This window comes from Chamaea fasciata, unplaced genomic scaffold (genome assembly GCF_029207755.1).
Source record: "Chamaea fasciata isolate MVZ Bird 193981 ecotype frontalis unplaced genomic scaffold, bChaFas1.0.hap1 SCAF_2, whole genome shotgun sequence".
Taxonomy (NCBI): Eukaryota; Metazoa; Chordata; class Aves; order Passeriformes; family Sylviidae; genus Chamaea; species Chamaea fasciata.
Genome location: NW_027094087.1, coordinates 31,070,370 through 31,083,850, shown reverse-complemented (window position 1 = coordinate 31,083,850; position 13,481 = coordinate 31,070,370). Strand labels below are relative to the sequence as shown.

At 39.6% G+C, this 13,481-nt stretch overlaps 1 protein-coding gene across 12 annotated transcripts in view; it reads left to right on the top strand.

Annotated features, from left to right (window-relative positions):
* TENM4 (teneurin transmembrane protein 4) overlaps window positions 1–13,481 on the top strand; it is a 1,208,276-nt gene that overhangs the window by 985,417 nt on the left and 209,378 nt on the right. For all 12 annotated transcript variants that reach the window (XM_066175594.1, XM_066175595.1, XM_066175593.1 and 9 more), the window contains one exon: window positions 9,273–9,525. In XM_066175594.1, the coding sequence (XP_066031691.1) occupies window positions 9,273–9,525 (253 nt within the window). The remainder of the gene's footprint in view (window positions 1–9,272; window positions 9,526–13,481) is intronic.

The following is a 13,481-nucleotide window of genomic DNA, read 5'->3' as shown; positions in this document are numbered from 1 at the left end:
CCTTAGTGGCTCTGGGATTTACATGCCATTTGAGGTGGGATTCCAGACCCAAAGCTTGCCAAGTTAACATTTAATAAAATTTAAAAAAAATTTTGCAGGATACTAATCTTCCATTCTGATCACTTTGAGCACATACCCGGTCCTGACACATGATCAAACTGCGTGGAACTTGTGTGCTTCATATTTGCAAAAGGATGGGCTCTGGATTGTCATGGCTAAAAATATTGTAAAAAGTACATAAACCAGACTATTTCCATGGCTGCTATTAATAGTCAGCTTTGCTAATGGAGCTGGCGATCTGTCAGTCCTGTCTGTTTGTGTACAGTTTAAGTCACAACAGTGCTCCAGTTTCGATAAGATTTTTGAAAGGCGTAAGCAAAATAGAGACTGTTCGTTCATTTTATTTATTTTTATGGGGAAACAGACAAAGATCAGGTCTATATTTCAAAGCTTTTTCTAATATTGGTATATGAAAAAACAAAAAGCCAACAATATCTGAGAGCTGTGCTGGCAAAATTGTGAGTTTATTTGCTATTACAGCAGCCAGAGGCACCTTTTGCTGATGTACTTTTGTTTCAGGAACTGCTTTACATAACCAATTCAGAAATTTGCTGGTGTAACTATACAGGTAATCATGTCTGGTTTGGTTTGCACAAGGGGGAACTGGGTGGTTATCTGTTTCATATATATATATCTCCATATGTTACTGTATGAAAGGATCACAAAACAGACACAGGAGAGAGTGTATGGAGGGAAATGAGCAAAACTCTCTCTGTTCCAAAGAGTTCCTTCGGGCCTCAAGTCAATAAACTGCAGACATCAGAGAAATGCACTACATTTCTTTAAAGATGAGCAATCTTTGGTGTAATAACAGTGTGTTTGTTAAATGTGCAGTGAAGGGGACAGCAAATAAGAATTTTTTCCATTTCTTCAGGCCTTTTATGCGTAAGGGATGACACCCAGCTGCTTTTGCCAAGTCTGTACAAGTTGGATGCTTCAGACAGGAGACTAGCAGTCATCTAAGTGGCATAGTTGGCTAAACGACAGCTACTGGTATGTCATAGGTGACTACAAATGAGCTTTAGGGTTCATATGCAATATGGAAAACATGGAGAATTGAATGCCCCTTTCTAACACTTAAAAAAAGGCACATAGCTTCACAAGTACTGACTTCATACACCTCTTACTTAGAAAAGAGAAAGCTGAAGGATCCCAGTTCTTCAGGAGGTAGGTTTTGAAGTTTTAGACACACGTGTGTAGAGACATTCAAATGAGCGTAACTTGCAGCAACTCAAAATCAGAGCACGGATGTGCAGTCCTTTGCTCTAGGCTAGTGGATTTTCTTGCCTCACATTAAGGTGCCGCACCCTGCTAAGATGCAGTGCAGGTGACTTATCGTCAGTCATTTATCTGGAAGGGTGCTTACAGGAGCCATCAGTGCTGTCAGAATGACACAGCAAACTCATTTGGGCATCCTCGTGAAAATTAGGAGAGTAGCGGTTATGGGTTTCCAAACAGGAGAACGCTGACCTAAGGGGCTGAGAGCACGGTGTGTTTGACTGGAACATCTCACCTGAGCAGTGAGGTTCACAGTCAGTTTTTATGTTTGGGGCATTTCTGAGAGGAAAGGAGCTCTAATGAAGCATTGTTTATTTGGTTTTTTTATATGCTTAGACCAGAAAGGCCAGCAGTTCAGCAGCTTGAGACTTCAAAGGCTACTATTGCCTTCAAAGGCTACTATATACACACTATATAGTGTGTGGTATCAGAGTAGTTAAAGATGTTCCTTTTCAGTAAGTCCAGCAGAAAATTCAGAGTCTCTAGGGCCGCAGAAAAATTTGCTTAGCTGGGTACTGTAGAAGTTACTTTCCTGTGTTTCCCATAAATTATTCCACAAGTTAAATATGTTATTTGAATTTATACTCTTCCAGATACTCTGGGGTTTTTCCACTTTCCTGTGTGCTGAAGACAATGATTCTTCATAAACTATAAGAGGCTAAACAGTAATACTCTGCCTTGATTTTATTCGATTGTGATTCCCTTTTATTGAGTAATGAACATTATGAGTTAAAAGTCTGCATATCATCCTTTGATGGTGACCTGGACCTTTTTAAAACCATTACTTGCAGGGCATTCAACCCAGTCAGATGCATACTGATGGAAAAACAACCACCAAGAGCTCCTACTGACTATGTACAGGCAAAGCTTGACAGCCCAGCATCAAACAAAAAATTGATTTCAAACCCAGAAGTCAATATCTTGCTTTTGCAAAGGCACTTGGGCACTTGAGAGGAAAGTTTGCATGTAATGTACACATTTGATGAACAAAATACAGAGGAGATGGCCTTTTTTGACTTGATTTGGTGCACCCATGGTTTTCTGTAAACAGTAAAGCCAATGCAGTGTTGATCTGTGCAGCTGGAGGGGAGCTTCAACTCTTTTTACACATGCCAGATAGCATCTAAATGGACCTGATTTTTGATGTAATTGATCTAAATAAATGAAGTTTCCTAAGTACAGCTATGACCTGGTAATGTTTCAGAATGAAGTCTTAATAAGTTTATAAAGTCTAATCTTGTCATTCAGTAACAAAGTGCCATTTTATCTGCTGCCTGATTTTGCAGTCCCTCATTTCCACTTGTTACTTGTTATGGTCAGTTTGTGAGATGAAAAGTGATTGCCTCTTTTACACGTGGTGTACTGTTGGAAGTCAAGTTTAGATTTCTGATAGTTACCGAGTCTTTCTGTGTTGGTCCTGATACGTGTAGCTTTATTAGCAATATCTAAAATAGCTATGGACAGTGCCTGGAGACGTTCATGGGGTCACTGAATAGTGTTGTCATAAAAATACACTGTAGGTTTTATATTCTGCAGCTTTTTTTGGTGCTCACTCTTTGTAGCAGATGCTATTGCAAATTCAGTGTCCAAGTTGCACATTTAGAGGGATACTCAAAATTGTTTACATCTGTATAGCTGGTGCTCTTCTAGTAAGTAGTTTCCAATGTTTGTGGACTTTTCTGAACAAACAACTGCACCAAAGTTTCCTAGGAAAACTCTTCTTTAGGCTTTTGTCATCCACAGTCAGTTGAGTGTTTATGCACGTGGCATCATAAAGTACAGGTGAGATACAAGGCTATGAAGCTTGCAACTCAAGGAGTTCAGCTTCAAAAAGACTCTGAACCAGAATACTCCCTAGAACCAGGACGCAGACACTGATGATTCTAACTGTATGATGAGGACTATGCTTTTCTCTGATGAGAGCCCTTAATGGAGCAGCAGCTCCCTATTATTCTGTTACTTTAAACAAGGGAAAAAACATCAAGGTAGCTGTCCTATTGTTGTTTTGTTACTTGATGGAGATCACACATCAGCACTTTCCTTTCCTTTTATGTTTCAGTGTCATTTTGAAAACCAGGGACATAAGGTGTTGCTACAGGAAAAGAGGTGTTTCACAGTCTGTTGAAAACACTCCACTTGATAGTAGGAGAAGCTAGTCTTAAGTGAAATTCAGTGGATGTACGTCTTAAGGAAAGATACAGTCACTCAAGTTGTAATGCTGATTCTAGTTTTTAAGTGTTAGTGAGGGAAAACACTTCTGAAAACACTTTATCTCTGCACAGATAAATCATCTGACTTCTAAGTGACCTATTTCACTCCATCTCTTTTCACCCTCCTGTGCATTGGCTTCCTCACTGGACTGTCCATGGAGACAGACAGTGTTGTCTGACATTTCTTGAAGGAGAAAATTCTACTCTAGGTTGCAGAGTATCAGTACCAGCTTACAAAAGAGATACCTTTGCACACTGCTTTAGCTCAGTCTAGAGGTTGCACGTTCAGCTGGACTGTCTGCAGATAGAAGAAAAACTGGGTCCTGGCTGTCATCAAAAGTCCCTAGGGTACCCTCCAAGCAGGCAGCTCCTCCTGCTTTCATTTTCCTCCTAATATTTTTTCCATTGTGTGCCAATTGAGGGTTAAATATTCTGTTCACTTCTCATTTTGCAGACACCATCATTGGCTTGGCATGTGTCTGATAGGGAACCTGTTTCTGGCAAGCAGTCTCACTTTTAATAGCAAAATCCCTGTGCCCCCTACAAAGGTGATGGTAAAGACCCAGTTCAGTTTTTCTTAGTCCACCTGACCTTAAGGGCCTCATCAGATTCATGAGAAGAGCACCCCAGCTCCCATACCCAGTGGCACCCAACAGGACAGGGAGCCCTGTGAAGGTGATTTCAGCTGGCTGGTCCAAGTGTTGTGAGTGTACATCTGTAGCAGATTGAAGTGGGTCCTGTAGCTGAAGCAAGGTTCTTTGCTGTTCTGTCAATTGAATGCAGAGTACATAGTTTTAAAAAAAATTGTTTCCTCTGCAAGGGGTGGCAGGATGGGGGCTGGGAGTGTTTTTCCTTGTGAGTGGGAACTAGTAGGATTGCCCAAAGTCACACTAGCAAGTTTGTCATCCCAGCTACTGTGGAGCTGAAGTCCAAGGGAGCACGGAGTGATTCATTCCACCTGGCAATATATACAATGAGTAAAGAGAAATATTTCCTGTACCTAATCCAGACACCAGTTAGGCATCAGTCTGTCTGAATGTGAGCAGACGTACAAATGACAAATGTGTGGAGGAACGGAATAAGCTGGGGGAAAAATGAGAATGTATTTTTCACTCAGAGGTTAGCACATTTGCCCTGAACACCATCCGAAAACCTAATGAATCAGAAAGTGTAATTGTTACATAGACTAATTTCAAAACAGTACTACTCATTAAAGATGAAGGGAGAGAAAAGGAGCATGAGGTTCAGACCTTTTATTTAAATTTTGTCATACTAGCTCCTCATTGGTAATTTTTTATGGTGCACATTTATTCAGCTCTTAATTCACAGCCTTCTGTCAAGGCTCTCTAATATGTACCAAGTACAAGCTTCATTAACCGTATTATCTTTCAGCTCTGCTTTATCTGTGGTTAGCAAGCCAGTGTTTCTCAATGACATTTTAATGTTAGAAAACAAGTTTAAAAAACCCCACAAGAAACACGAGATAAAAGCAACTTGATTTCTATCAGTGGTTTTTTGCATTCAGATTTCCGAAGTTTCCTTACATTTGAATACAGACATGTTAGATACACTTTGGGTACCAATTAGAGAAAATGAGGCTTATGGGGAGGTCTTTAAGTTCTGGCTATTTAGACTTCCACAGTTGCCAGCCTGTCTTCTAGAGTTGTTGAACTTTATCTCTGGGATGCTCTTCCATTGGCCCCTGGTGTCTAAGACTGGGACTGGTGTCTAAGACTCCTTTGCTATTGACAGGTCTTTTCTGTTCTCCTTTCAAGGCACAAATCAACACTTAAAGAGTTTTGCTTGACTCCAAGACTGTTAGAAGTTTGGATGAGTGGGGGAGAGGTGTTTTATTCCTTAGTGTTTTGTTAGCTCAGCTGATCCCTCTGTGTAGCTGATGTCCGGTTTTTCATGCTAACAACAAGTAGAGAGGGAGTGATTAAGTCTGTGTCTTTTTAGAAACCAAAGAGGAAAATTGCAGGAAGGAAAATGTTGAAAATTCTCTCTTTTGGAGTAAACAAAGATAACTTACAGATAGTCACATTTATCTATCTTGTACTTGGTTATGAAAGGTCTTGGGGAATCTTGTACAGTTTGTGTACTGGCCACGGTGTCCGGCTCCTCTATAAAATCTTCTGAATTCCTGTGGTGCTGTTGTCCCAATAAAGGTTTGCTGGTAGATGTAGAGAGCTGTATCAGACTTCCTCTGTATCCCACCTGCATGGTGGGATCTGTAAAAATTTAATTCTGCAAAAATGCAATTCTATATAATAGACATCTGATGATCCGAGCAACTTCTGCTGTGTAAGATCTCCACATGTACATGATGTCAGAGAGCCATTGCAGCCAGCATTAAGTTCTCCTTCCTGTAAGGAAATACAGCCGCACAGTTTGTATCACTCAAACATTGTGGGTCTAGTTAATAATCATAGAATCACAGGTTTGGGTTGGAAGTAACCTTAAAGACCCTTCAGTTCCAACCCCCTGCTGTGGGCAGGGACACCGTTTGCTAGACTGGGTTGCTCAAAGCTCCATGCAGCCTGTCCTTGAATACTTCCAGCAGTGGGGCATCTGCAGCTTCTCCAATCATACTCAAATAAGGGGACAGTTGATACTTTAGGAAATCAAGGAAGTTTGGTGGTTTTTTGTTTGGTTTTGTTTGTTTGTTTGTTTTTGTTGTTGTTATTTTGTGGGTTGTGGTTTGGGGGGTTTTTTTGTATCTTTCATGCTCCATTGCAAATCCTATAGGAACTTTGGTCACAGGAACTTTGGTCACAGCAAAGAGTAAGAACCTTAACAGGTTTTTTTTGCATCAAGAAAATCCTGCACAGCTGCAGTAATTTTCAGTAGGAAGATTTCCTGGCTTGTGCTTTTGTATATACCTTGTTTCTAACGGTCTCTAATTTGAGAAGAAAACAATTTTTAAAAAGTATCGTAAGGCAAGGGAAATAATTACTAATTCTAGTCAAGGTATATTAAATTCAGTGCTCAGATAGGACATAAGTGTTCAGAATTTGTATATTAATGGAATAAAAACATTCTGGAAGGGAAAGCTACTTAAATGTCAGAAACTAACGAAATACAAGCTATAAAGTCCTGTGAAAAATCACATAGACTAGTGTAAGATAGATGTGCTGTCTTTACTTAGCAAAGAAGTCACGGAGGATATGAAAATAGAGAACGAAAATAACACATTTTTACTTGATTCAAAAGCATTATCCATAATAGCATCTGCAATGTGTCTGTAATAATATGGTGTAAATTGGAATTTACATAACAGATCTTTGAAAACAGGCTCTGACTCACAATGTGAAAATGGTGCCTCCAGAAGGAAAAGTCAACCAATAGCAGAAGAACTTCACAGAAGGCCTCTTGCTTATTCCAAGATCCACCCATTTAGCCCCTTTGTAGATTGCTGTGTATTCGTCTCAGGCATGAGCTATGCTGAAAACTTGAATAGCTGGTCTTGGAAACCTCTGGTTTGTTTCTCCTGAATAGACAAGTCATTTTCTCTGGCCTGAATTAAGTTCTTACTAATGGTGATTGACTGACAGCCCTAAAAGTTGGAAACCCTCTATTGGTGTTCATCTCCCTCAGCTGGATTTAATACACTGTTCCTATCTTGATTCCTGTCTGTTGAGTAGAAGAGTCATTAATTTAACTAAACTGGGAGCAGAATTCCTTCATTGTTGTTTTTATTGCCTCAATGGTTAGGACTTCAACTAAACAACAGTCCACGGTAATATCCAGTTCAAGAGTGCTGCAGAGCTGAGGTCAAGTCTGGTTTAGTTCTGATATTTCTTGTCTATACAGACCATGCTCATTGCTCTTGCCTTTAATTTGCTGGTTGATATGCAAGTCAGAGGCCAGTATTATTGGCATTATAGGGCTTTTTTAAGTTTTATTGAGCTTTGCAAAGTTAGATTTTTTAACAGTTCCTTAGATTCCCATGAAAAGTCTGTCTGTCCAAATGTAGATGATCAGTAGAGACCTCTTTTTGAACTCATTGTTTTCTTTTGTACTGATGTAAAATAGAGACACCAGTAGATATGTGTCTAACCTTTCTGGGGGTTTAAAATAAAATGGATTGGGACACTAAAACCACAAAGTTCTCCCTATAGAATATATACCCCTGTTTGCATGTCTAACCTGACAAAGCCAGAGGTAAATATATGTTCAGTCAGAATAACGACACTCCTGTAATTAACACATATGGGTTTTTTTAGACCACCTCAAGCGCCATGAGGTTCTGCTATAACCAGCCATAGTTAATGAGGAGATGGTGTGAGTCAACACAGGGTGAGGAGGGGCAGGATTGCTGTCTCTCACACATCTCCATGTTTTATCTAATGTGTTTAACTATCTGAGAAGCTATAGAGATCCTGTGAATGCTTTTTCTGTTCCTCTCCTAAATCCAAGTCCTATTCCAAAAGTATCATTAAATGTCTGATACCATTCACCATAATTTACAACTACATACAGTTCATTCAGTTCAAGGTCTCTAATTAGAGAAATGGATGTTAATTTCTCATATACAGAAGTCTGGTAAATATTAGATTGATAGGATAGACATTCTTTTCAGATAAGGCATCACAAAAGTATTGTCAAGAATGGGTGAGGTTGGAAGGGACCACAGTGGGTCATCTGGTCCAAACTTCCTGCTCCAGCAGGGTCATCCCAGAGCACATTGCACATGATTGTATCCAGACAGTTCTCAAATGTCTCCAGTGAGGGAGACTCCACAATCTCTCTGGGCAATCTGTTCCAGTGCACAATATTAATGACTTTTGAACATGAGCCCACTAAAAGCAGAGAGATATATATGTCCTGTTTCTCATATGTCCTGTTCAGTGTGCTGAACTGTCAATCTCCCTCCAGTTCCATCAAATATTTTAGTTCTCTTAATTTCCAAAAAAACATGAAAAAATGCTTTATGATTAGGTAAAAGAAGTAAAAATACAGATATAATCAGCACTAGGTTCATCTTTCCTAGGTGTTTGTCTTCCTCCATCTGCCTTCCTCAGTCTCTTGGCTGTGAAATACTTTGAGTTTTACTCAAAGTAGCCATATCACTGATCTTTGCATCTTTCTTCACTGTATGTTGTTTCATTTTCCTGACACCTCAGATTTTATGCCACATGCATTTTTTATTCAGTTTGAGTACATTTCTAACAGTACAAACTACTGAGTTTTGTTAAATTGTATAACTCTGACATACTTTTATGGCTTTCCCTAAACCCAGTGTATGATTAAATGTATTCTCAGTCTTCATGTTGACTTAACTATTGGAAGTTCTCAGGCAAAACAGGCAGAACAAACTTCTCTGGGAGCTGTATATCCATTCTAAACTGGCTCTAACGTGTTATCTATCCAGCCTGGTTGTATTTTTCATGCTTTATCACAAATCAGTGCCACAGATAGATTGCAGTTTGCAACCTGCAGTTGTTCATCGGAGTTAACTTGGCTGTCAGGACAGCCTTTCTGCAGTGCTTTAAGCTTTCATAACTTTTGTTCATGAGACTGATCTATTTTTCTAGCTCGCTTAGGAATCAATGCTGTGTCATTAAAACATACGGAACAAGGTTGTGTTGCGCTTTTGAGTTTTGTTTAGGATATGTGGCACCACAGCCTTCATTCTTTTTAGCATTGTCTGCACATAAATGAAGTAATGAGTATGGAATTACTCAAACCATGAACCTCAAAAGTATTTTACTTATGTTTCAGATCATCCTCCGAATATTCAAAATCATTCAAGACTTCGAACTCCACCACCTCCAATATCACATGCTCACACCCCAAATCAGCATCATGCAGCCTCCATCAATTCCCTGAACAGAGGGAACTTCACTCCACGCAGCAACCCCAGCCCAGCTCCTACAGACCACTCTCTCTCTGGAGAACAACCAGCCACTACTCAAGAGCCAGCCCATGCTCAGGACAACTGGTTACTCAACAGTAACATCCCACTGGAGACAAGGTAGGTCACTTTCTTTAGCAATTATAATGTTCTGACTGTGTGTGCTCAGGATGTTATGAAAAATACACACGTCTGCATAGCCAGCCACCTAGTTTGTGAACTGGTGTTTGACTTATGCATTTTGTGTTGTATTTATTATTCCTTGTGTCTTTTTGTTTGGACTAGGAGAAGAGGAAATTGCTCTTCTTTCATAAACTAAAAATGTTGTCTTTAACAGCTGCTCATAAGGTTATTTTCCTCATTTAAAATTAGAATCAGGATCATAGATTAAAATGCTCTTGATTTTCCTTCTTTTATTTTCCTTTAATGTCTTTTTTTCTTATGTGGTAGGATAAATCAATATCCTATTTAAAAAACTAGAATCAGTCAGTATATTGAAAAGATATAGCCTTGTAGCTGTGCCTCATCAAGCAGTACTTTCATAGTACATAATTCAAGAAAGGTTGATCTTTTTTCACCTAATGAGGAAAGGTCAGCTGCTGCCTTTTTCAGCATTGCTCCAGCAAGCATGAAACACTGGATAGCCCAGCAACAGTCATTTAATGGTGTTTCCATTTAGCTCTCAAATTCTTTTCCACCTATGCAACACCTGAAGGATGTGGCTAGGGTGTACCAAGTTGTTCTAGTTCATAGCTTTGTTCAGGTTCTGTGTAGGTTCTGGAAAGGAGAGCTGTCACACTCCCTCAGCCTCAATCCTCCTACCTGATGGTGAGTGCATTTACTTGCAGTCCCAGTTGCTTTCTCCAGGGGTTTTGCTTCACCATTTCCTTTGCTACTGAGCAGCCACTGGGGAGGCTGGAGTCGTTAGCTCCCATACATGGTGTCTTTTTCAGTCTGCAGAGAAGTCTTCCAAGCCTAAAACATGGTGCACTGGCTCAACTGTCTTTGTTCCTTTGTTTGTCTAACCTTCACAAACCAACAAGATTTTAGACAGAAAGAATCATACAATAACTGAAAACTGAGACGGAGCCCAAATTTGTCACATCATTGCCTGTAGGAATCTCATTGAGAGCAGCAGTAGCTGTAGCTGTATCATGGGACAAATTGTACCCAGTTTTGCCAACTTCTGCTAAGAAAAAGGAGTACATCTGTCAATCTTTTTGAGAATGAGCTATATCTGCTAGCCCTCTGAAACTTCAAAAACAACCTCAGTATCATATTTTGTGGCATTTCAAGATAATTAATTTCTCTGTGACTGCTTGATTATAAAGATTCAACTAAGAAGCTGGATCCAAAAGATTAAGACAAAATTATAAGCAAGTAATGCAAGTGTGATTTGGCAACAGTTTCAGTAATTATATTGTGTTAGTAATTCTCGAGCACAAATACCAAAGCATTGAGTTTTATGTGATACTTCTTATTAAAGTTGCATTAAAAAATACTTAGGCCCCACTCCTGCAGATCTTCTGTGATAATCCTCTATAATTCTGAAAGAAGCCCTGTGCCTTTTACTAGCCAGGTGGTGAATTCTTTGTAGAAGAGATAATACACTGTTTTAGTAGTGCAAAACCTTAAAGGCTGTCCTCATTTCTCTGTGAAATCACTGTGGATGAAAATTTTTCAAAATCTGAAGCAGACTGCTCTTGTTGCAGGCTGGATTGGTCACATCATTGCTGTTAATCAGACTGGCAGTTGTAGGTCCACCTGCATGAAGAGCTCTTTCTGCATTATTTGATGATTTCACTAGCATCACAGATCAGTCACATTTGTATTTGGTCCTCAATCTAACCATTTTATTAATTTGGTAGAAAGCAGGTAATTTCAAGACTGATGGTGAGGATTTTGACACACTGGTTGAAATAGTGTCATTTTTGCCCAGTGTTCCTTTTGACAACAAACATGTTGGAAAATAATATATAATTTTGTGCCAAGAGCAAATTAACTCTACTGACTGTTCCTTCACTTATACAAAATTAAGAAAATAAAATGTGTTATAATGGTGTCATAAAGAGAGGAGGCTGAGCTGCATAGATGATCAGTATATCTGTGGACTAATCTCCACTCTGACAGCCAGCTCTTCTGGTACACAGAGGTCGTCCATTTCCTTCAGTGGGAATTGTGTAGACATAAAAGAGCTTCAGAGCTGTTTAGCAAACTTGGATGCCAAATTCATCCTCTTCCATGAGACTGATCTTCCCCATCTTCTCCACTGCAAAGATTTTTAGAACCAGAAAATAAGACCATCACCTAAGAGAATAAAATGTCCAATACGTAGAAATACAAATCCTGGCCAGGAGACATTAATCCAAGAATAAAGGCATTTGAAGTTAGGAGATTATAGTAATCTCATGTCAAAAAATGGAATTGTATTTCCATTGTTGGTTTTTTGTTTTTGGGTTTTTTAATCCCATATTAGTCAACAGAGAGAACACAAGAAGAAAAAAAGCTGCATCTTTTAAACAAGGTTTGTCACAGGCTGTGGAATGTGCCTGCAGTTATAGAGTTTAACCAGAGTTTGAAGAGGCTTGATTTTGACTGCCATGGACTCCAGGCAGTTTTCAGAACTGGAAATTCAGACTGGTTTGTCACTGCCTGGAAATTTCCCGACCATAATGCAAGGGCAAGCAGAGATGTGCAGCACAAATATACAACTGACAGGATAAGCATATCTGAGAGTTTTGTATGTTGCAAGAGGAAGAGCCCCTCTTCTTCTCTCCCTCCTTTTCATTAGTTTCCCTTTACTCCCTTTTCTCTGTTTCTCCTTTCTCCTCTTTCTTTTCCTGTCTGCTCCCTTTTTTGTTGCTTTAAAAGCAATGTATTATCAAGGTTGTGGTGAGAAGATCTTTGCTCAGCAGTCACTCCTGACAGGTAAGTGAGTTCCCCCCATATTTACTCCTCAGTCTTCTTTCTTCTGTGGTCTCCTTTCTGTTCCTTTATATTTGACCTTGTGGGAGCAAATAAATGCCAACTAGATGGACGTTTAGTTGACAAACCAACGGTTTTCAGGAGACTTCCACTCCCAGGAAATTTCACGTGGTAATCATGTAAGGTCAGATTTCTGCCACCACTACTGCTAATGAGAAAGGAGAGTGTTTTGTAGCTAGCCAGCGATTTACAGGAAATCTCCAAGGGTGCAGACTCTGTGAGCCTTCCATGAGGAGGACAGTCACGCATCAGTCCCTCAGGTGACCCAGCGACCTCTCTGTTACAAATGCATACATTATGAGATTATGTAACCCTCCCCTTTTCTGTTTTATTAACAATCCACAACTGAAATTCATGGAACCAATTTGACATGGATTTTAACTACCGTTGAACTTTTTATTGATTTATTGGTGTGTTGCTAGGTGCCTTGCCTCTTACCCATTAAATGCTCAGTGCATGCACATATGCTGCTTCTTTTTGCATTGACCCCAGCATCCAATTTTTCCTGCATTCTCAGGGAATGTGAGGAAGCCAGGAACACTTGGGGATGGATTGATGTCTCAAGTGCTATGTCACACAGCTCATGCATGTTGATCCACTTTAATCCAAAACTATGAATAGGAGTCACTTCACTTTCATTCAGATCAAGGAGTAGATCTGTTCTGTCAAAGCAGCCCAAGGCCTCCAAAAGCAGGGAGTTGAGCTAAACAAGTGCTGGCATTAGCAGCAGGAAGAGGAAGAAGTAGAAATGAAAATTAGGTTTGAGAACATTTTAGAAGAAACAGTATCAAGGTTTGTATAATGTGACAGGGCTGGTTTCTCTTGGTTTAGCATGTTACCTGAATCCAGTTTCTTTGACAGGAATTCTTGTTTGAGTTCATGTCACTTATACCCTCTAGGCTCTTAATCCTGCATAAGTGATAAAGTGTCACAATGCTATTATGTTTTTTCTGCTAGTTTTTGCCAGAGGATTTATCCACTATTCAAGCTTAGATTCAGTTTTGATGCTGAAAACAGACATAGGCAAAATCAGGACTGTATTTAAAAAAAAAAAAAAAGCCATGCGAGGGATGTTCTTTTGCCAGGTCTTG